The 20,988-nt window shown below is 44.4% G+C and overlaps 1 protein-coding gene across 1 annotated transcript; it reads left to right on the top strand.

Moving 5' to 3' along the window:
• The first annotated feature begins 419 nt into the window (after positions 1 to 419).
• Positions 420 to 1,634, top strand: LOC115638157 (olfactory receptor 6B1-like). The gene is made up of 2 exons (XM_030539727.1): positions 420 to 530; positions 672 to 1,634. The coding sequence occupies exons 1-2, from the start codon at positions 420 to 422 to the stop codon at positions 1,632 to 1,634; spliced, it is 1,074 nt and encodes a 357-aa protein (XP_030395587.1).
• The last annotated feature ends 19,354 nt before the right edge of the window (positions 1,635 to 20,988 follow it).

Below are 20,988 nucleotides of genomic sequence, written 5' to 3'. Positions count from 1 at the left end.
CAGACAGAATCATCATATCATTAATGCAACTTTTTCAATTTAATGCAGCTCAAATCAGTGATAAAATAAAATCATTTGTCTCAGAAATAGCAAAACAAAAATCTGAATGATATTTATATAAATTACAGATATACAGTAACCTCCTCTGGAAGTCTCCTTTAAAATCTCTGCACCTGCATGTTCTAAAAGGGTTAAAAAAACAGTGAGACATTATGGACTCAATTTCAAAAGGCATCTTCTTCTCTGTCCATAATATCTTTAAATACATGACTCTCTGGCAAATTCCAATGGCACTGAAAATTCAAAGCTCTCTGACACTTAATGATATCTGTTTTGCTTTGTTTTTCTTATAGAATAAACCATTCTAGAGATATTCCCATTCTTTTTCCTGGCTAATCACTATTCTCTGATGCAACAGCATGTATGGCTTTGCTATCACTGCATCTTCATTCACCTTCAGCAACATCCTCCGAATGAACGAAAGGGCATCCAACTCTGACATGGCTGAATGGAATATGAGAAAAGAAACTGTGAAATGTGGAGGCTTATTTTCCTCTGCCTAAATAAGTAAAATATTGTCTCTGGACCAAAGAATTGTTGAATGACTAGCAAGAGTGTTTTATGATTATTATTATTTTTTTTTCTTTTTCTTCTCCCAAATTTTCCTCTAGAGAAATCACACTGAAAATGTAGAGTGGAAAAATGAAACAACCATCACAGAATTCATCCTATTGGGATTTGGAGATCTCCAGGGACTGCAGACCCCTCTCTTCCTGCTGTTCCTAGTGATCTACATTGTGACCATGGCTGGGAACATTCTCATTGTGGCCCTTGTTGTGACTGATCAGCAGCTTCACACCCCCATGTACTTCTTCCTGGGGAACTTGTCCTGCCTGGAGACCTGCTACATCTCCACTATCCTGCCCAGGATGCTGGCCAGTTTGCTGACTGGGGACAGAGCCATTTCCTTTAGCGGCTGCATCACACAACTATCATTCTTTGTATTCATGGTGACTGCAGAGTGTTTACTCTTATTACTCATGTCTTATGACCGCTACTTAGCAATATGCAATCCCTTGCATTATGCAGCACTTATGAGCAAGAGGGTTTGCATCCAGATATTGTCTGGCTCTTGGATAATTGCCTTCTCTTGCAGCACTGTGATAACTTTTATGATGGTCAGGTTAACATTCTGTGGTCCTAACAAAATTGACCATTTCTTTTGTGATTTCTCCCCGATGCTCAAACTCTCCTGCAGTGACACCAGCCTGATTGAACTGGTGGATCTAATCCTGTCATTTGCAATTATACTTCCTACCCTCCTGTTAACCCTGATGTCCTATGTTTGCATCATTGCCACCATTCTGAGAATCCCATCCACCACTGGGAGGCAAAAGGCCTTTTCCACCTGCTCCTCTCACCTCATTGTAGTTGCTACTTTCTATGGGTCACTCATTATTATTTACATGGCACCAAAAGCCGGCACTGCAGGAGACCTGCACAAAGTGTTCTCTGTCTTCTACACAGTCCTGACACCCTTGTTCAATCCTCTCATCTACAGCCTGAGAAACAAAGAAGTCAAAGAGGCCTTGAAGAAAGCTGGAGGCAAATTGGCTGCTTTGATAAGGGGCTGAATGAAATTCCTGTGGTCTCTCTTTTAGACAGAGTTGATCCCCATTTTGTCCCTTGACTCGCTGAAGAAAATGGCATCACGCTTGGACTGGGTGTGGGTGGTAGACTGTCTCCCCTACTGAAGTTAAAATCAATTGAGCGTACTTCCATTTGCTCCTACTCTTTCACCACATCCAACAAAAATTTCTTGTCCTTATTTTCAAAGCCAGAAATAACACCCCCTTTTCCTGTCCCAACTATCCTCACAAGGCTAGCTCCCACTTTCCCTTTGCCAATGATGAAACTCTGGATCTCTCAGTTCTCTGCTTCTTCAACCAGAACCTCAACAAGAACTTGAACTGTTATGGACATTGGCCATCTAACTGTCATTAATTCCTATAAAAATCTTAGCAAGAATTGTTTGATAGTTCCTTTTTTTGTTTTTCAATAACACTGCTAAATTTAACAGTAATCTTGCTCCTTTAACACTAACTTCCTGTGGAATATAGAGTCCTGAAGACTTTTACGGTACATCTTCACTGCACGCTTCTTTTGGTGGTGTGTAGAGCATATACATGGGTAGTCCCCACTCTGAGCATACGTATAAATAGAGATGTAGACAGAGACACACTGCTTAGGTGAATAAAGACATGCCTGTATAGGCTCGATATTTATGTGAGTACATACCCTATATGACTTTCTACACACCCAAGCTGTGGCCTCGTGCCCACTTTGTTATTTTTAGCAGTGTAGTCAGAGATGGCTCTAGGCACCAGCATCCCAAGCATGCACTTGGGGCGGAACTTCTGAAGGGGCAGCACCATTGCTTTGCCGGTGGTACTCCAGCTTTTTTTTTTCCCGCTTGGGACGGCAAAAAACCAAGAGCCGGCCATGAGTGTAGTGTCCCTCTTCCTTCCTGCTGCAGGGGCCTCTCCCCTCTGCAGGAAAAGACTACAGCAGTGGGGAAACAGTCCATCAGCTTTCCGCTGCCAGAGCCTTTCACTGACCCATGTAGCTTGTGCAGCAATGTGGACACAGCGTGCTTTCTATTTCCTTGACACTAGTGTGTAGTGTAGACATAAGAGGACAAGATGTCCGAATTTTATAGGGACAGACCCGATATTTTGGGATTTTCTTATATAGGCACCTATTACCCCCCACACTTTGTCCTGACATTTCATGTTTGCTATCTGCTCATCCTATGGAGACATAGCCTCAGTTCAGCCCTGTGGAGCTTAGAGCCTCTTCAGCACTCATGATTCCCATTATCCAAACACTGTTTTTCCAGGTCATTTGGATGTCCCCTGAGATTCTTGGAAAATTGAAGTTCACTTGTATTTGCATGACCATCATTAAGTTTCAGGTACACTCTTCACTTTTCCATTTATCACAGCTTAGAGGTAGTGTCCCTAGGAATGTGCTATTATGCCAGTATCCCACATCCAAGCACGCATGGGGAACTGAATGGACTTAAGGCAGACATTGGTAGCATCATTGGTAGGTTCACACCTCATTGATGGTCATAAACACAAGACACTACTATAAATAAACTCTATTCTTTCCACACGGAAGAACATGAGAGACATCTACAGGAAGTTCTACCGTATTCCTGGTACCTTGGGCAACTGCTCTGTCTGCAAGTAGAACTGACTGGGAATTTTCCATCAAAATGATTTTTCCATGGGATACGCAGTTTCTGAAAAATTCAAATTTTCCGTGGTGTCAGAGGGTCCCCACAGCAAACCAGTCACTGTGTTTCAATAAGCCGATGTCTGTGCTCTACACCGTGCCAACTCCTGTGGAGAACCCCATCATATACAGCCTGAGAAACAAGGAGGTCAAGGTGGATCTGAGAAGACTTTTTGAGTAGAAGATTCTAGTGGGTTATGCGCCTTTTTCTGGCCTTGTGCCCAGGGATGAATTTCCCTCTTTGTGAGCTGTAAAGGGAATAGCCATTTGGAGTTGGAAGAACTGTTTGCAGACTCTGAGCCAGATGGTCAGTTTCTGTAAAAACCCAGAGCTCCATTGACTTCCCTGGAACTAAACAGCTGATGAAGTGACCTAAAGTTTTTTTTCCAGAAGTCAACCAGTCTGCCCAATCCGCAATGCAAGAAATGATCAACTGTTATTAACTAATTGTCCTGTTGGGCACATCAGCTATACTCCAGAGTGACTCCAGGAAAGTCAGCAGAGTGGCTCCTGATTTGCAGAAGTGTGTGTGTGTGTATGCAAGGAGAATCACACCCTCTCAATCCAAATAAGCAGGCAGCACTGCTCATGTCTTTAGCATATTCCTGAGTCTTAGAGATTTTCTTAGCTCTCTGAGATGTCTCTAGTGTCTTCCACTTCCTGAATCTCTCCATTTACAATGTTCTGTATCTCAGCGCGTGGAAAATGGCTGATATAAAAGTAACAAAAATCTATCTTTTGTAAGTACCTGTGTGACCCATCACCATTGAATCTTAGTGTCCCACAGATATTAATGTATTTGTCCTCACAACACCTTTATGATGTAAGAAAGTGTTATGATCCCAATTGTCCCAATGGAGAAACTGAGGCAGAGGGCGAGAGAGAGACAGACTATCCCAAGTTCACACAGTCTGTATAAAAGCAGCCACTTGAATTAGAGAGACATTATTTTACTTCTCTATTTTGTGCTGATGTGACCATTGCTGGAATATGATTTCCAGTGCTGGTGTCTGCAGTTAAATTGAAGAGGGTTCAAAGAAGAGCCACAGCAGTTATTAAAGGATTAGAAAACCTGTCTTATAGTGATAGACTCACAGAGCTCAATCTACTTAGCTTAACAAGGAGAAGGTTAAGGGGTAACCTGATTACAGTCTATAAGTACCTACATGAGGAACCAATACTTGAAAATGGGCTCTTCAATCTAGCAGAGAAAAACATAACACAATCCAATAGCTGGAAGTTGACGCTACATATAGTGCTGCCTTGCCTAGTTTACCTCACAATAAAACTGCAGTGCCTTATCTTCATGGTGTTTTTATTTCACAGTAGTTCACACACATTAGTTACCCCTCGGCATAATAAATCCACTTCCACAAGAAGCTCTCATGCCAGCATAGCACTGTTCACATTGGCGCTTAGTTCGGTGTAACTTACATCGCTCAGGGAGGTGAGGTGGCTTATTCGCACCCCTGAAGGATGTAAGTTGTACCGAAGTAAGTGATAGTGTAGATCTGGCCTAAGGGAGAATGGTGGCACCAGTCTACCTGGCTGGACTACATCTCCCATAGTGTATGAGGGTTGAGACTCCCATGATGCATGGTGCAATCCAAACTGCTGGATCCACTTTGCATTGTGGGAGATGTAGTCCTCCAGAGAACTCAGCCCATAAGTGACAAAGGGGCTTGAACTACATAAGTCAATGTGCCAGGGAAATGGTGTTTTTTTATTTTTAAATTATTTGAAATAAAACATTGTGGACAACTTTTAAAAAAATATTACAATTTGAGTGGACCTGCCCACCCAACATTTTTTAAAATAATTTTCCTGATAGAAAATGTTTTTTTTGATTGGCCAAAATTTGAAATGTTCCCATGTGTCACAGGGCAGTCGCACCTGTAGTGCCCTCCAGCAGCAGGCCATGGCAGAACAGCTGCACTTGCCTCAGTTTCCCTCCTTTATAATCTCCACTGACTCCACAACAAGCTCTCTTGCTTAAATATTACCTCTCCTTGGGGGTGGCTTATTACGAAAACATTGTTCAAATGATTCCTGGAACATAAATCCGTTTCTGACACCGAGTGCATGTAGTTCTTAAAAATCCCGCTCTTTAGGGTGGCAACTGACACATCCCCAAATACAGGACATTCCCTTGACTGTCCCCACCGCTGTCTGCATGATCCTGCTCCTCCTCCCATAACCTCGTACGTGCAGTGGACGCAAGGTGGTGCCACATGGAGGGCATCATGTCACAGATCTTGCTGCTCCATCCTGCGCTGGCGGTGCGTGTGAAGTCACACCGATGGGGCAGAGTAGCAGCCTCTGCAACTTTACCTCTTGCATTTGTGATACCAGGCAAAATCACATCTGGTTTTATATCTTTACTGGAGGGGGGACAAAGCAGGACAGTCCAGCTCAAAACTGGGCAAAAGGTAAGCCCCTTGGCTGCCATCCAGACATAAGCCTGCTCCAGCTCTCTTGGTCGGGCAGATCTCTCTGCTGCTGCTCCTACCTTTAATCCTCCCTACCCTTTGGCTCCACTCTCTGGCTGGAGAATGCCAGGCAGCAAAACCTTCTTGCTGCTCTTCAGCATTTCTCCTAGGAAAAACTACAGCTTCCTTCAGGGCTGAGAATTTAATCTCTTGTGTTCATATGACAAACCTCTTTACATCAATCAGACAAACAGACAAACAGCGAGCATGTAATATCCTTGAATTATCTCATATCAAAGCCTATCAGAAGAACAAAAGGGGAGTATCATATGGGCAAGTATTATTTATTGGATGTGGTGAAAGAGTAGGCGCAAATGGAGGTACCCTCAATTCATTTTAACTTCAGTAGGGGAAATATTCTACCACCCACACCCAGTCCAAACATAATGCCATTTTCTTCAGCAAGTCGAGGGACTGGATAAGGTTCTACTCATTTTAAAAGAGAGACTGTATGAATTTCATTCACCTCTTTATGAAAGCAGTCAGTTTGCCTCCAGCTTTCTTCAATGCCTCTTTAACCTCCTTGTTTCTCAGGCTGTAGATGAGAGGATTGACCTAGGGGGTCAGGACAGTATAGAAGACAGAGAACACTTTGTGCAGGTCTCCTGCAGTGCCAACAGTTGGTATCATGTAAATGATGATGAGTGATCCATAGAAAGTAGCAACTACGATGAGGTGGGAGGAGCAGGTAGAAAAGGCCTTTTGCCTCCCCATGGTGGAGGGGATTCTCAGGATGATGGTGATGATACAAACATAGGATATCAGGGTTAACAGGAATGTAGGAAGTATAATTGCAAAACACAGTAATAGATCTACCAGTTCAATCAGGTTGGTGTCGCTGCAGGAGAGTGTGAGCATCGGGGCAAAATCACAAAAGAAATGGTCAATTTTATTGGGGCCACAGAATGTTAATCTGGCCATCAAAAGAGTTATCAAGGTACTTGTAAAGAAGGCCATTGTCCAAGAGCCAGACACCAGCTGTATGAAAGCCCAGCTTCTCAAAAGTGCTGCATAATGCAAGGGATTGCACATTGCTAAGTAGCGGTCATAAGACATGACTAATAGGAGGAAACATTCGGCAGTCACCATGAATACAAAGAAGTACAGTTGTGTGATGCAGCCACTATATGAAATGGTTCTGTCTCCAGTCAGGAGGCTAGCCAGCATTCTGGGCAGGACAGTGGAGATGTAGCAGGTCTCCAGGCAGGACAAGTTCCCCAGGAAGAAGTACATGGGGGTGTGAAGGTGCCGATTAGTCACAACTAGCACAAGAGTAAGGATGTTCTCAGCCATGGTTATAATATAGATCACTAGGAATAGCAGGAAGAGAGGGGTCTGCAGTTCTGGGAGATTCCCGAATCCCAATAGGATGAATTCTGTGATGAATATTTGATTGCTCCACTCTACATTTTCCATGATTTTTCTCTAGAGGAAAAGAGGGAAAAGAGAAATAATAATAATAATAATAATCATTAATAGCTTTTAAAAAACCCTGCTAGTCATTTGACTGTTCTCTGGTACAGAGAAAATTTATTTCTTATTTAGGCAGAGGTAAATATGCATCCACGGTTCACATTATTTTTTCTCTTCTTCCATTCAGCTGTGTCAGAGTTGGATGCTCTTTCATTCATCTGGAGGATGTTGCTGAAGGTCAATGATGGTGGAGTGATAGCAAAACCGTACATGCAGATTAGTTTAAGCAGGCTAGGCATCTAAACACACATAAAAGTCAAAGAGAGTTAGGTGTCTAATCTTCTCCCATGCTTTTGAAAATCCCTCAAGATGCCTTTCTTCATCTTCAGGTAACTAAATACCCACAAGGAAAACATTTTTACTTTGTTATTTTTGGACAAAAGGTTGCCATTTTCCACTGAAAACTTTGATCCGGATGAAAAAGTTTTCATTTTCATAGAATTTTACATGGGGGAAAGGGAGGACATTTTCTGACCAACCTTAGATTTTATTCCATGTTTCTTGTTCTGAGTTTCTTCATATGATTTGCAAACTCAGCTAAGGGTTAGTAAATGACAGAGAAGATTAAAACTCCTTTGGTTAATAGGGAGCATAAATCTTACCTGCAAAGTTGCAGTCCTGCTAGACTCATCATGCTGTGACATCTTCTCTTAGCCTTATCATTTTCTAACTGCCTGAAGTTTCTCTCAGAACTTTTCACATACTTTCTTTCTCTTAGTAAAGTGAACTAAGACAATTTTGCAGGAGACATTGATTCATTTTAGTAGCATTTGTAAAGGGAGTAATGCATCCTTTTATATTTATATCCTTTACGCCGTCTTCCTTTGAGGCAGCTACCGCAGGATATTTTAGTTAAAGTGATGGGGGACTTAATTAAGAGAACATTTAATTTGTTGGCAAGTTTCACTCTCAAGGCAATCAAACTTCTAACCTTAGCTGAATTATCAAGGGCTTACATACTAGGCCAGTGGATCTCAAACTTTTGTACTGGTGACCCCTTTCACATAGCAAGCCTCTGAGTGCAATTCCCCCACCCCTTATAAATTAAACTCACTTTTTTATATATTTAACACCATTATAAATGCTGGAGGCAATGTGGGCTTTGAGGTGGAGGCTGACAGCTGACAACACCCGCCCCGATATAAGAACCTTCCAACCCCTTGAGGGGTTCTAACCCCTAGTTTGAGAACCTCCTGTGCTAATTTGAGGGACACTGTAGAAAATCTATCTGTACAGATGTATAAGAATCTTCTGGAGTTACCAGTTAATGGAGTTATCCTTTATCTGTTTTTTAGAGGCTCAAATGTTAGGGAAGTCAATGAAACACTGCTGACATATATCACTGGAGGATCTGGTCAAGTGTGTAAAATACAAACTCTCCTCCCAAATGAAATCTTTTCATTTGATATAGATTATTCTAGGGTTCCTCCTTCAAGACTGCTCATCCCACTCCGTAGATCATCTCTCCACCACAAAGCTATTCCCCAATCCCTTATACACATATGGGGCAAAGAATCACCTATGTCAGTAACTCAGAAGAATAGTATAAGTCTAGTGACTGACTCTTTTGAGTGCTTCCACTACTCCTTAGGCTGGGCTACTCCTAGGGTTCCTTCCTCATTAATTTCCAGCCCATACCCTAGATCCGTTGTCACCCACTCATTCCCACACCCCTTAATATCATGGCAAAACTATGAATCACTGTCTGAGTGAGGCATCAGAATGGTATAGCCATGCTGGCTATCTCCTCCATTCATGAGTGACTCCATTCATGAATCACCATGTAACTCATGGGATGATTCCTGGTTTACAATATTACAGCTATAATTACCATATTAACATATAGTTATTACCATAATATATTGGTAACTGATGAAAGGGCCAATTTAGTGTAGGTCTATGGGGGTCAGTCCTGGGTCTGGTTCTGTTCAATATTTTCGTTAATGACCTGGATAATGGAGTGGAGAGTATGCTTATAAAATATGCAGATGACACCAAGCTCTTTGGAAGACAGGATCAGAATTTATAAATCCTTGATTAAACTGGAGACTTGTTCTAAACTCAGCATAAAGAAGTTCTGTAATGCTAAGTGCAAAGTACTTCATTTAGGAAGGAAACATTAAATGCAGAACTACAAAATGGGGAACAACTGGCCAGGGCCGGCTGCAGGCCTGTCATAAACAAATAGTTAAGGGTTAATGTCTCTTTTACCTGTAAAGGGTTAACAAACAGTAAACCAAAAACACCTGACCAAAGGACCAATTAAAAAAACAAAATACTTTAAAATCTCGGTGGAGGAAAGCCTTTGTTTGTGTTTTTTGGGTTTTGCTTTGTTCTCTCTGGGTCCTGAAAGAGACTAGATGTGCAACCAGGTTTCTTGCCAATCTCTCTGCTACAGTCTCTTATATATTTAAAATAGTGAGTATTAAGTAGGAAAGGAGGTTATAGTCTTTTAATTGTTTTCTGTATTTGCAAATGTGTATTTTGCTGGAATTATTTTAAATTGTATTTTTGCTGGGGGGAGGCTTCTCTCTAGTGTCTATAAGCTGAAAGACCCTGTAACTTTTACCATCTAAATTACAGAGACAACTTTTACTTTTTATCTTTCTTTTTATTAAAAGTTTTGCTTTTTAAGACCTGTTTAATTTTTTTCCACTTGTTGAGGCTCAAGGGAATTGAGTCTGTTCTTACCAAGGAATAGGTGAGGGACAGGGAGAGAGAAGGGAGAGGGGAAGGGTGGAATCCCTTTGCTTTAGATTCATGGAGCTTGAATCTCTCTATCTCTGCAGGATAGCCCAGGGAGGGAACACCTGGGAGGGGGAGAGAAGAGGGTGGGGAAAACCTGATTTCTCTGTGTTGTGATTCAAGGAGTTTGAATCACGGTGATCTCCTAGTGTACCCAGGGCAGGAAAGATCTGGGAGGAAAAAAGGAGAAGGAGGGGAAATGGTTTATTCTCCTTTGTTGTAAGACTCAAGGAATTTGGTCTTGGGGACCCCAGGGAAGGTTTTGGGGGGAACCAAAGTGCCACAAAACACTATATATTTTGGGTGGTGGCAGCTTATCAGATCTAATCTGGTAATTAAGCTTAAAAAAATTCATGCTGGTACCCCATTTTTTTGGACTCTAAGATTCAGATTGGGAATAGAATACCATGACATGGTGGCAGTGTGTGGGAAAAATGGAATCCAAAAGCCAGTAAGATTATTATTTTTCTTTTCTCTCTGCTAGCTGTTTGTAAGCAGGAGAGAGAGTTTTTAAAACTACAACCAGAGAAATTTTTTTTTCTTGTTCCTTTCTGGTTGTCCAGAGAGACTGCCTGAGGGCACACACGTTAAGGTTTAACAAGGGTCTTTTGTTAAACAAAGCAGGCTTAAGTGGTAAACAATAGACTCCAGCAAAGCACATCTGCAAATGAAAGGGTTTTTTATTTCTTTTTACTTTACCGTGAAAGGCTATGGAAAAAAGTTAGAAAGGCACTGTTGCTAGGCAACCCCAAGGAGGCAACAGAGAAGCAGCAGTTCAGGCAATAAACACCAGAAGGCGCCCCACCACAAGAAATCAGAAACCATGAGTACCAAGGACACCCTGAAGCAGGACCAGGCAAGGCTACAAGCCATAGAGAAAGACAACGAACATAAGAGATGGATGGAACTCATTAATGCAGAAATAGCCAAGGAAGAGGCAGCCTACGAAACAGAACAAGCAGCCAAAGAGACAATTTACCCCTTCATGTCAAAAGCTGTAGACTTGCCTACAGCTAAACTGCCTGTCCAGTACAAAGGCTGGTCAGGAATGTGGACTTTTGCAGTTTATGACAATTATCCCATCCCCATGCTGTTGGGGGAAGACTTGGCCAACCAGGTGAAGCGGGCCAAGAGAGTGGGAATGGTTACACGTAGCCAAACCAGGCAAGCTTCCAGACCCATTCCTGTTCCTGAGCCTTCCACAGGGGCCCCGTCTGTGTTACCAGAGACCCAGACAGAGGTAGTGGACCCAGATCCCCTACCAATGACTGAAACAGCCACAGTGCTTCCAGTCCCAGATCAGGAACTGGAAAAGCAAACAGCACCAGAACCGTTGCCAGCACTGATGCCAGCGCTTGCAAACCCATCTTCAACCCCAATGCCAGAGGGCGCCAGCGAGCCTGAACTGGCAGAAGCAGCAAACAACCACACCCAAGAGGCTCAGCCAGAGCCTGAAATACCACCTGGTGCACCAGCGGAGAGCAGCTCACCAGCAACGAAAACAAACTCATCACCTACATCGCTTCCAGAGGGACCAAGCCCAAGTCCACAGTCCAAGGAAGAACTGGTGTCTCCAGCTTCAAGGGAACAGTTCCAGACTGAGCAGGAAGCAGATGACAGCCTTCACAAAGCTTGGGCGGCGGCACGGAGCACCTCACCGCCTCTCAGCTCTTCCAATTGATCCCGGTTTGTTGTAAAACAGGGACTTTTATACAAGGAGACTCTTTCTGGTGGACACCAGGAAGACTGGCACCCACAAAAGTGGTGGTTCCAACTAAGTACCAGGGGAAGCACTTAAGCTTAGCCCATGATCATCCCAGTGGCCATGCTGGGGTGAACAGAACCAAAAATCGGTTGGAGAAGTCCTTCCTCTGGGAGGGGATGGGCAAGGACGTTGCCAAGTATGTCTGGTCTTGTGAGGTGTGCCAAAGAGTGGGAAAGCCCCAAGACCAGGTCAAGGCCCCTCTCCAGCCACTCCCCATACTTGAGGTCCCATTTCACCGGGTAGCTGTGGATATTCTGGGTCCTTTCCCAAAAAAGACATCCAGAGGAAAGCAGTACGTACTGACTTTCGTGGACTTTGCTACCCGATGGCCGGAAGCAGTAGCTCTAGGCAACACCAGGGCTAAAGCTGTGTGCCAGGCCCTAAGAGATATTTTTGCCAGGGTAGGTTGGCCCTCCGACATCCTTACAAATTCCGGATCTAATTTCCTGGCAGGAACCGTGAAAGAACTGTGGGAAACTCATGGGGTGTATCACTTGGTTGCCACCCCTTACCACCATCAAACCAATGGCCTGGTCGAAAGGTTTAATGAAACTTTGGGGGCCATGATATTTATATTTGTCAATGAACACTCCAATGACTGGGACCTAGTGTTGCAGCAGTTGCTTTTTGCCTACAGGGCTGTACCACATCCCAGTTTAGGGTTTTCACCATTTGAACTTGAGTATGGCCACGAGGTTAAGGGGCCATTACAGTTGGTGAAGCAGCAATGGGAGGGGTTTACGCCTTCTCCAGGAACTAACATTCTAGACTTTGTAAGCAACCTACAAAACACCCTCTGACACTCTTTAGCCCTCTTGGGGCGGCATGCCACTGGGGGTGCTCTGCTGGTTGCCCAGAGGGCGGCAGGCGGCTCTGGTGAACCTCCCATGGGCGTCCCTGCTGAGGGTCCGCTGGTCCTGTGGCTCCAATGGATTATCCACAGGCACGCCTGCAGGAGGTCCACCGGAGCTGCGGGACCAGCGGACCCTCCTCAGGGACGCCTGCTGGAGGTCCACCGGAGCTGCGGGACCGGAGAGCGGCAGAGTGCCCCCCGCGGTGTGCTGCTGTGCTTAGGGCAGCAAAATGGCTAGAGCCGGCCCTGCAACTGGCTAAGTGGTTGGACTGCGGAAAAGGAGCTGGGAGGTTGAGTGATATGTGATGTTGACAATTTGTGTTTAAATGGTTATAAATCTTTAACTATTTGAATTTCAATGTCTTCTGTCATTAAATAATTACTGTCTGAACCATCTTCCCCCCCAATTTCACTCAACTGTTAACATTTAACTAAATAAAAATTGAAAAAAAACCATGCTTAAATCCTATCATTTTGTGCAGATGCGAAAATTTTACATGTACAAAAATCTAAAATGACAAACAAAGAAACACTTAAAAACTATGGCCCCAACAGAGATACTGTTTTTATGAGTCATTACAAATATGTGTAACCCCTTAACCTTCCTTTTTCCTATGACTGCAGAAGTGTAATTGCCCATTTCATCTTAAATGTTCCCTTGCAACATGTGTTTATCCCTTATGCTACACAATCTGTCCCACTGTTGTATTGAGCTCTGACACTCCGATTACATGAAGAACTGAAGAAGAACTCTGTTTAGCTTGTGGGCTTGTCTCTCTCACTAACAGAAGTTGATCTTTCTTAAAAATAAACATTGATATTATCGGCTGAAATGATCAAAAAAAAAAAAAAATTTTGCCAAGCCTAATTATATGTGGCAGCTCTTTATCTATGGAGATAGCAACAAAAGTATTATACAACTTAAAGAGTCCTATGGCACCGTATAGACTAACAGATGTATTGGAGCATAAGCTTTCGTGGGTGAATACCCACTTCGTCAGACACATATGCACGCAAGAATCAGTTTAGAGATAATGAGGTTAGTTCAATCATGGAGGATGAGGCCCTCTTCTAGCAGTTGGGGTGTGAACATCAAGGGAGGAGAAAGTGCTTTTGTCATTGGCAAGCCATTCACAGTCTTTGTTTAATCCTGAGCTGAAGGGGTCAAATTTGCAAATGAACTGAAGTTTAGCAGTTTCTCTTTGGAGTCTGGTCCTGAAGTTTTTTTGCTGCAGGATGGCTACCTTTAAATCTGCTATTGTGTGTCCAGGGAGGTTGAAGTGTTCTCCTACAGGTTTTTGTATATTGCCATTCCTAATATCTGCCATATCCATTTATCCTTTTGCGCAGGGATTGTCCAGTTTGGCCGATGTACATAGAGGAGGGACATTGCTGGCACATGATGGCGTATATTATATTAGTGGATATGCAGGTGAATGAAGCGGTCATGTTGTGACTGATCTGGTTAGATCCTGTGATGGAGTCGCTGGTATAAATATGTGGGCAGAGTTGGCACTGAGGTTTGTTGCATGGATTGGTTCCTGAGTTAGAGATACTATGGTGCAGTGTGTAGTTGCTGGTGATTTTACAACTACTCCTGGGGGAATTCTGCACCCCAAATAAAAAATTCTGCAAGAACAACAACAACAAATTCTGCGCATAATATTTCAAAATTCTGCATATGAACTCCCAGCAAGGAGGCGGTGCACGTTTTTGCTGGGAAGAGCAGGGGTTTTAAGGCTTACACTGCACTGAGTGTGAGAAATGGATTTAGGTTTGGGATTTGTACCGGGGATCATTTGAACCACGTTTTAACAGTAAACCAGCCCAAAGGAAATGTATTATTTAAGCAAGAGAGCCTGTTGTGGAGTGAATGGTGACAAAGGATAAGAGAAATTGAGGCGGGAGCGCATGTTCTTTTTTTCTCCCCCTTAAAACACCAGAGAGAGGAGAGGAAAGGGGAAGCAGGTCAACCACTCCTCCCCACTAGGCTGCAGGCAGGGGAGGAGGACGCCAAAATGGGGGCGGGCAGATAGGGGGGCTATCAAGGACTTAAGGGGGGGAGGGGTCAGTGACCTATGTAAGATGGAAGTCCGGCTCCTCTAGCTGCACCAGGGAAGGGACAATTATGATAACACCGGGGATGCAGTGATCAGCCAAAATGGGGGGGGAGGCACAAGTGCATGATAGGAGGCATGGGCACATGAAGGGAGGGGCCAGTCAGGGCAAGGGGGGCCATAAAGGAAGGGGAGCAACCAGGCTGGGAGTGGGGCAGAGGAATCAAAGGGGCCAACTGTAGGGCTGGGATGGGACAAACAAACCAGGCTGTAGAGGGAAAAGGGCAGGGCAGGCAAACAAACTGGGCTAGCAAGGGGCTTAGGCAAATAAGCTGGGGGAGGGGCAACGGGTTGTAATTGGAAAGGGGGAGACTGATACAGGGGTGGGGGGCAATAAAAAAGAGGGGGCCCGTGCACCCACATGCGCATGCGAAAAGTCAATATTTGGGCTGGCTGCTGCTGCAGGCCCAAGAGGTGGAAACAGCGTGGCAGGCCAGGAGAGCTGCCGAGTCCCAGAGGCAGGAGCTGAGGCAGATGGTAAGTAGCCAGTGGGGGTGATGGAGGAGGCAGCAGTGGTGGTGGTGGTTGGGGGGGACACAGATTGACCGGGGTCAGGCTCTACATCACAAACCCTGTGTCCCCACAAACACAGTCTAGACCCCCACCACAAGAGCACAGTTCAAAAGTTACTCAGTCCTCGATGGCCCCTCCACAGTGGTCTGCAGAATCCCTGAGCGTTTCCCCAACAACAGAAGGTCCTCTTCGTCTTCCCACTCCTCTAGGCTCCAGCAGCTCCCGGGAAGCAAAGACAGCAGCAGCAGCTCCAGCAGCTCTGGTGGCCAGGCAGAGAGGACCTCTCACAGGTGGAGGTGGTGGTGAGGTCCTGGCTTCTCCCTCCAGAGGTGTGGGGGGGCTGGCCAGCAATGCCCCCCCCACGCTCAGCAGTGGTAGCAGCAGTCCAGGGAGGGAACTCCAGCCAGCAGCAGCAGCCCAGGAAGGGAGGAAGAAAGAGCTCCAGCCAACAAGGCAGCCGGAGAGGAGCAAGAGTAGCCAGAGCACACTGACCACTCACTCCCTGTACCTATTGGGTTCTGAAGGACACCCCCCCACCCAGCCTAAGGGGAGGATCTGGAAACCAAATGATTCCGGGGGACAGCTAATGAAATAACAGGGACAAGAGTGCTGTCAAAGGGTCAAAAGGAGGGAGCCTGATGGGAGATTCTGTTCTACCATGACCTGCTGCTGGAGGATGCCCTAGGACCAAAAGCATTGACTCTGTGGATTCTCTCAGTCTCAAGTGCCCACCAAAAAAAATAGGAGGTGCTCAGCAATCTTTTGTGAGCTCTACTCCTGCTCTGCCCACACACCACTCAGCTTCTTCCCCAAGAGGCCCCGCCTGCCCCTCGCATGGGGGGAAGGGACAGAGACAGGAGCACCCTCCTACAAAAACAAAAGTCAGCACCTGTGCCCAGGACACATGGGAAAATTTCAAATTTTACCAAAACATTTCAATTTTCTAACAGGAAAAGCAAAAATATATTGGAGAGAAGGAGTAAGAGGGGAAGTTCAGTCCCACTCAAACTATAATTTTTTTTGACCCAACATGTTTTATTTCAGCTCTGTTCTTTGCAGTGGTGTGTGTATAAATCACATTTTGCCGGTACTGCACTCATGGGGGGGACACAAGGAGGGGGCACATGACCTTCGCACGTGACTCTCCATGTGACTTCTCCCCACCCTGCCCCCAGCCCGGGTCTCCCACATTCTCTCCGTCCTCTCTGACACAAACAGGTGCATTTGTAAAATGATGCTTTGGGCCCCTGGTGCCACCTGTATGTCCAGGTGTCATTGAGAATCCAGCAGTACCTCAAATCGAAAACTTCTTAAATGAAAGAAGAATAGGAAGGACAATCACCCCACTTTGCCTTAACACACTATCAGTGCTGCCCTTATGTCTAAACTAAGCTTCTGCCACCTTCCCTCTGTCTAAGAGTATGTCTTCATTTCCAATGTTAAAGCACTGTTGTGGCTGCGCTTTGACTTGGCTGTGTAGTCACGGCACCAATGCTGGGAGAGAGCTCTCGCAGCAAGGTAAAAAACCACCCCCACGAAGGGAGTAGCTCCCAGCGCTGGCAGTGCGGCTCCCAGCGCTGGTGCACTGTCTATACTGCCACTTTACAGCGCTGAAACTCGCATCACTCAGGGTTGGCTTTTTTTTTAACATCCTGGGTGAGACAGTTTCAGCGCTATAAAAAGTGGCAGCATAGGCAAGGCCTAACTATTGCTCTCCACCAGGCACTAGGAAAGTAAAGATGCTGCATCACTTGGGTTTGATGGAAAAAAGGCATAGAACTGTGTGTGCCATGTCCATCTTGATAGAACTGCAGCCCAAATTGATTTATTATTTTCCCCAGCATGACATACAGGAGAGGCAACCAAAATCAACCTGGCAGAATGTGCATGAGAACTGTCTCTGGACAGATAAACAATTGATCAAAATCACATTTTCTGATCTCTTGGGGCAAATCCTGTTCCCATTGAGATCAAAAGGAATTTTGCTATTGAGTTCAATGGGATCAGGCTTTAACAACTGGAGAGGAAAGAACAAAACCACTCAAGCAAGAGCTATGTTGCTTATACCACAGGTATGAAAGGCTGCTGACTGGTGAGAAAGTCAGCAGACATCTGATCTTTGTCCATTGCAAGGGAGATCTCAGCAATCAATGAGGCTAGAACAGTCTCTGTACCATATCCAACTCATAACTCCATCTGCAAAGGATCAAGGAAATATGAAGGCTCCAGATTTCCTTAAAGTTCTCAATCCGTTGGTTAGAACGCTCCCATCAGTATACGTTCATAGTCCAGAGGCTGGAGCGGGAATCAAAAACACTATATAAACACCTTCCATCCCCTCAACACCACCACTACTACCCTGACTGTTGTCCAATTTAACAGCACGCTACAGGGGAATACCTCAGTGGTTTGAGCATTGGCCTCCTAAACCCAGGGTTGTGAGTTCAATCCTTGAGGGGGCATTTAGGAATCTGTGGCAAAGATCTGTTGGGGGATTGATCCTGCGTTGAGCACAGGTTAGACTGGATGACCTCATGAAATCCCACCCAACTCTGATATGCTAACAAACTTATACAAAACATACCACCCTACTTGCAATCCTACTCTGAGAATGTTAAGCTGCCTTTCCCTAGCATGTTGCCTCATGGGAGGAGTTGTTCCTGTCTCCATCAGTAGAGGACTACATCTCCCACAATGCAATGTGGATTTAGTAGTGAGTTGGGAGGGCATCAGGGGAGTCACACGAATGTGGTTGCATCATGGGAACTGTAATCAGCCAGGGATCCTGGACCAGAGGGAAGAATGGGAGAAAAACCCCTCTCAGTGCACCTGCTCAGGAAACAGGCCCCACACTAAGAGAAGTGTGATTCTGCTGCTGTCAGACTGGGGCCAGGGTTACAGCACCCGAGGTACCAGTGTGATTTATCAGTGGGTCCCATTGGTTTTCACATCATTGGTTCTTCCCTTGGGCAACGAGTGGTAAGGAGAGCTGGATAGGAAATGATCTTCCTGTGCTAAAAAACTTTTTTGAGATGTTAAAAGATTTTCAAATAGCACTTGCCACTGAGACCTTCCAAAGTTTCACTGCAGAAAAGTCAGAGACAGAAAGGAGATAGCTCAGTGGTTGGGACACTTAGATTCCAGAGAGCTGAGTTCAAATTCCTGTTAAGCCTGATTTGGAGCAGAGACTTTACACTTTCCTGGGTTTCAAGTGCTTGAGCTGCAAGGCTGCTATCCACTGGCAAAGACTTACTATCCATTGACAGAGACCACAGGCAGGTCCCGTTTTCTTCCAGGAGCCTAAATGCAGGTGTCTATTTGTGAGACTCACTTCTCATCATCGGCTCCCTAAAACAACTGCCACTTCCTTCAACAATAGCACTTTTATCCACCCTAGAAGCCCTTTGCCACAGGTTCCTGGGCTTTTGCGGTTCTCTTGTGTTTACACACTGGAATCCCTCCCTTGGCTGATGGTCAGAGATGGGGACATCAAAGTGAATTATTCTAGTATTGTCCCTTAACAGTTGTTAGATGAGCAATTATGTGAAGGCATTATTCTTTTTCCTCCTTCTGTTGGTTTAGTCCTACACAAACTCAATAAATATCCCAGCATTTAATCTCTTGTGTTCATATGACAAACCCCTTTACATCAATCAGACAAACATAGAGAGCATGTGATATTCCTGAATGATCACATATCAACACCTATCACAGGAACAAAAAGGGATTATCATATGGGCAAGTATTATTTATTGGATATGGTGAAAGAGGAGGAGCAAATGGAGGTATCCTCGATTCATTTTAACATCAGTAGGGGAGATATTCTACCACCCATACCCACTCCATATGTGATGACATTTTCTTTATCACCTTCAGGGTCAGGATAAGGTTCTACTCAGTCTAAAAGAGAGACCTTAAAATTTCATTCACCTCCTTATGAAAGCAGTCAGTTTACCCCCAGCTTTCTTCAATGCCTCTTTGACCTCCTTGTTTCTCAGGCTGTAGATGAGAGGATTGACCTAGGGGGTCAGGACAGTATAGAAGACAGAGAACACTTTGTGCAGGTCTCCTGCAGTGCCAACAGTTGGTATCATGTAAATGATGATGAGTGATCCATAGAAAGTAGCAACTACGATGAGGTGGGAGGAGCAGGTAGAAAAGGCCTTTTGCCTCCCCATGGTGGAGGGGATTCTCAGGATGATGGTGATGATACAAACATAGGATATCAGGGTTAACAGGAATGTAGGAAGTATAATTGCAAAACACAGTAATAGATCTACCAGTTCAATCAGGTTGGTGTCGCTGCAGGAGAGTTTGAGCATCGGGGCAAAATCACAAAAGAAATGGTCAATTTTATTGGGGCCACAGAATGTTAATCTGGCCATCAAAAGAGTTATCAAGGTACTTGTAAAGAAGGCCATTGTCCAAGAGCCAGACACCAGCTCTATGAGAACCCAGCTTCTCATAAGTGCTGCATAATGCAAGGGATTGCACATTGCTAAGAAGCGGTCATAAGACATGACTAATAGGAGGAAACATTCGGCAGTCACCATGAATACAAAGAAGTACAGTTGTGTGATGCAGCCACTATATGAAATAGTTCTGTCCCCAGTCGGGAGACCGGCCAGCATTCTGGGCAGGATGGTGGAGGTGTAGCAGGTCTCCAAGCAGGACACGTTCCCCAGGAAGAAGTACATGGGGGTGTGAAGGTGCTGATCAGTCACAACTAGCGCAAGAGTGAGGATGTTCCCGGCCATGGTCACAATATAGATCACTAGGAACAGCAGGAAGAGAGGAAACTGCAATTCTGGGAGATTCCCGAATCCCAATAGGATGAATTCTGTGATGAATGTTTGATTGCTCCACTCTATATTTTCCATCAGTTTACCCTAGAGGAAAAGAAGGAAAAGAGAAATAATAATAATAATAATAATAATAATAATAATAAATAATTAATAGCTTAAAAAAACCTCAACTAATCATTCGACTATTCTCTGATCCAGAGATGATATTTTTCTTATCTAGGCCGAGGAAAGTACACCTTAATGTTTCACATTTTCTTTTCTCATCTTCCATTCAGCTGTGTTAGAGTTCGAAGCCTGTTCATTCATTTGGAGGATGTTGCTGAGGGTGAATGATGATGGAGTGACAGCAAAGTCATGCATGCTGTCGCATCAAAGAATAGTGATTAGCCAAGAAAAAGAATGGAAATGTCTATTGACTGTTTTACTCCAGAAAATAAAACAAAGTAGATGTCACTGAATGTTGCAGGGCTTTTAATTTCTATGCAGTTGTTATTTGCAAGGGAGTCCCATATTTAAAAATATTATGGACATAGACGCAGATGCCTTTTGAAATTAAGTCCATGGTATCTCACTTTTTTCCCCTGGAACCCTTTTGGAAAGAGCACTCACTGAGATTATACAGTGAACTTTCAGAGGAGGCTCCTGTATATCTGTAATTTATACACATACCACTGTTACATTTTCTGCTTTGCCATTTAGGAGACCAATGATTTTATCACTGATTTTAGCTACACAAATTTAGAAATGCTGCACTAATGATTTGATGATGCTGTTTGCTAGGCAGAGACAGATATCTGTATGTGGAAACAGATTGGTCATATTAGTCAATATTTGTTCTTTTGTTTGACATAAGAAATGAAAAAAAGAAAACCATATCTTGAAACCATATATTTCAGTGAAATCCAAGAGCAAAAGAATATCGTAAAGG

Source organism: Gopherus evgoodei, chromosome 21, assembly GCF_007399415.2.
Source record: "Gopherus evgoodei ecotype Sinaloan lineage chromosome 21, rGopEvg1_v1.p, whole genome shotgun sequence".
Classification (NCBI taxonomy): domain Eukaryota; kingdom Metazoa; phylum Chordata; order Testudines; family Testudinidae; genus Gopherus; species Gopherus evgoodei.
The sequence above is the reverse complement of the archived record's forward strand: the minus strand, read 5'-3'. Positions and strand labels throughout refer to the sequence as shown.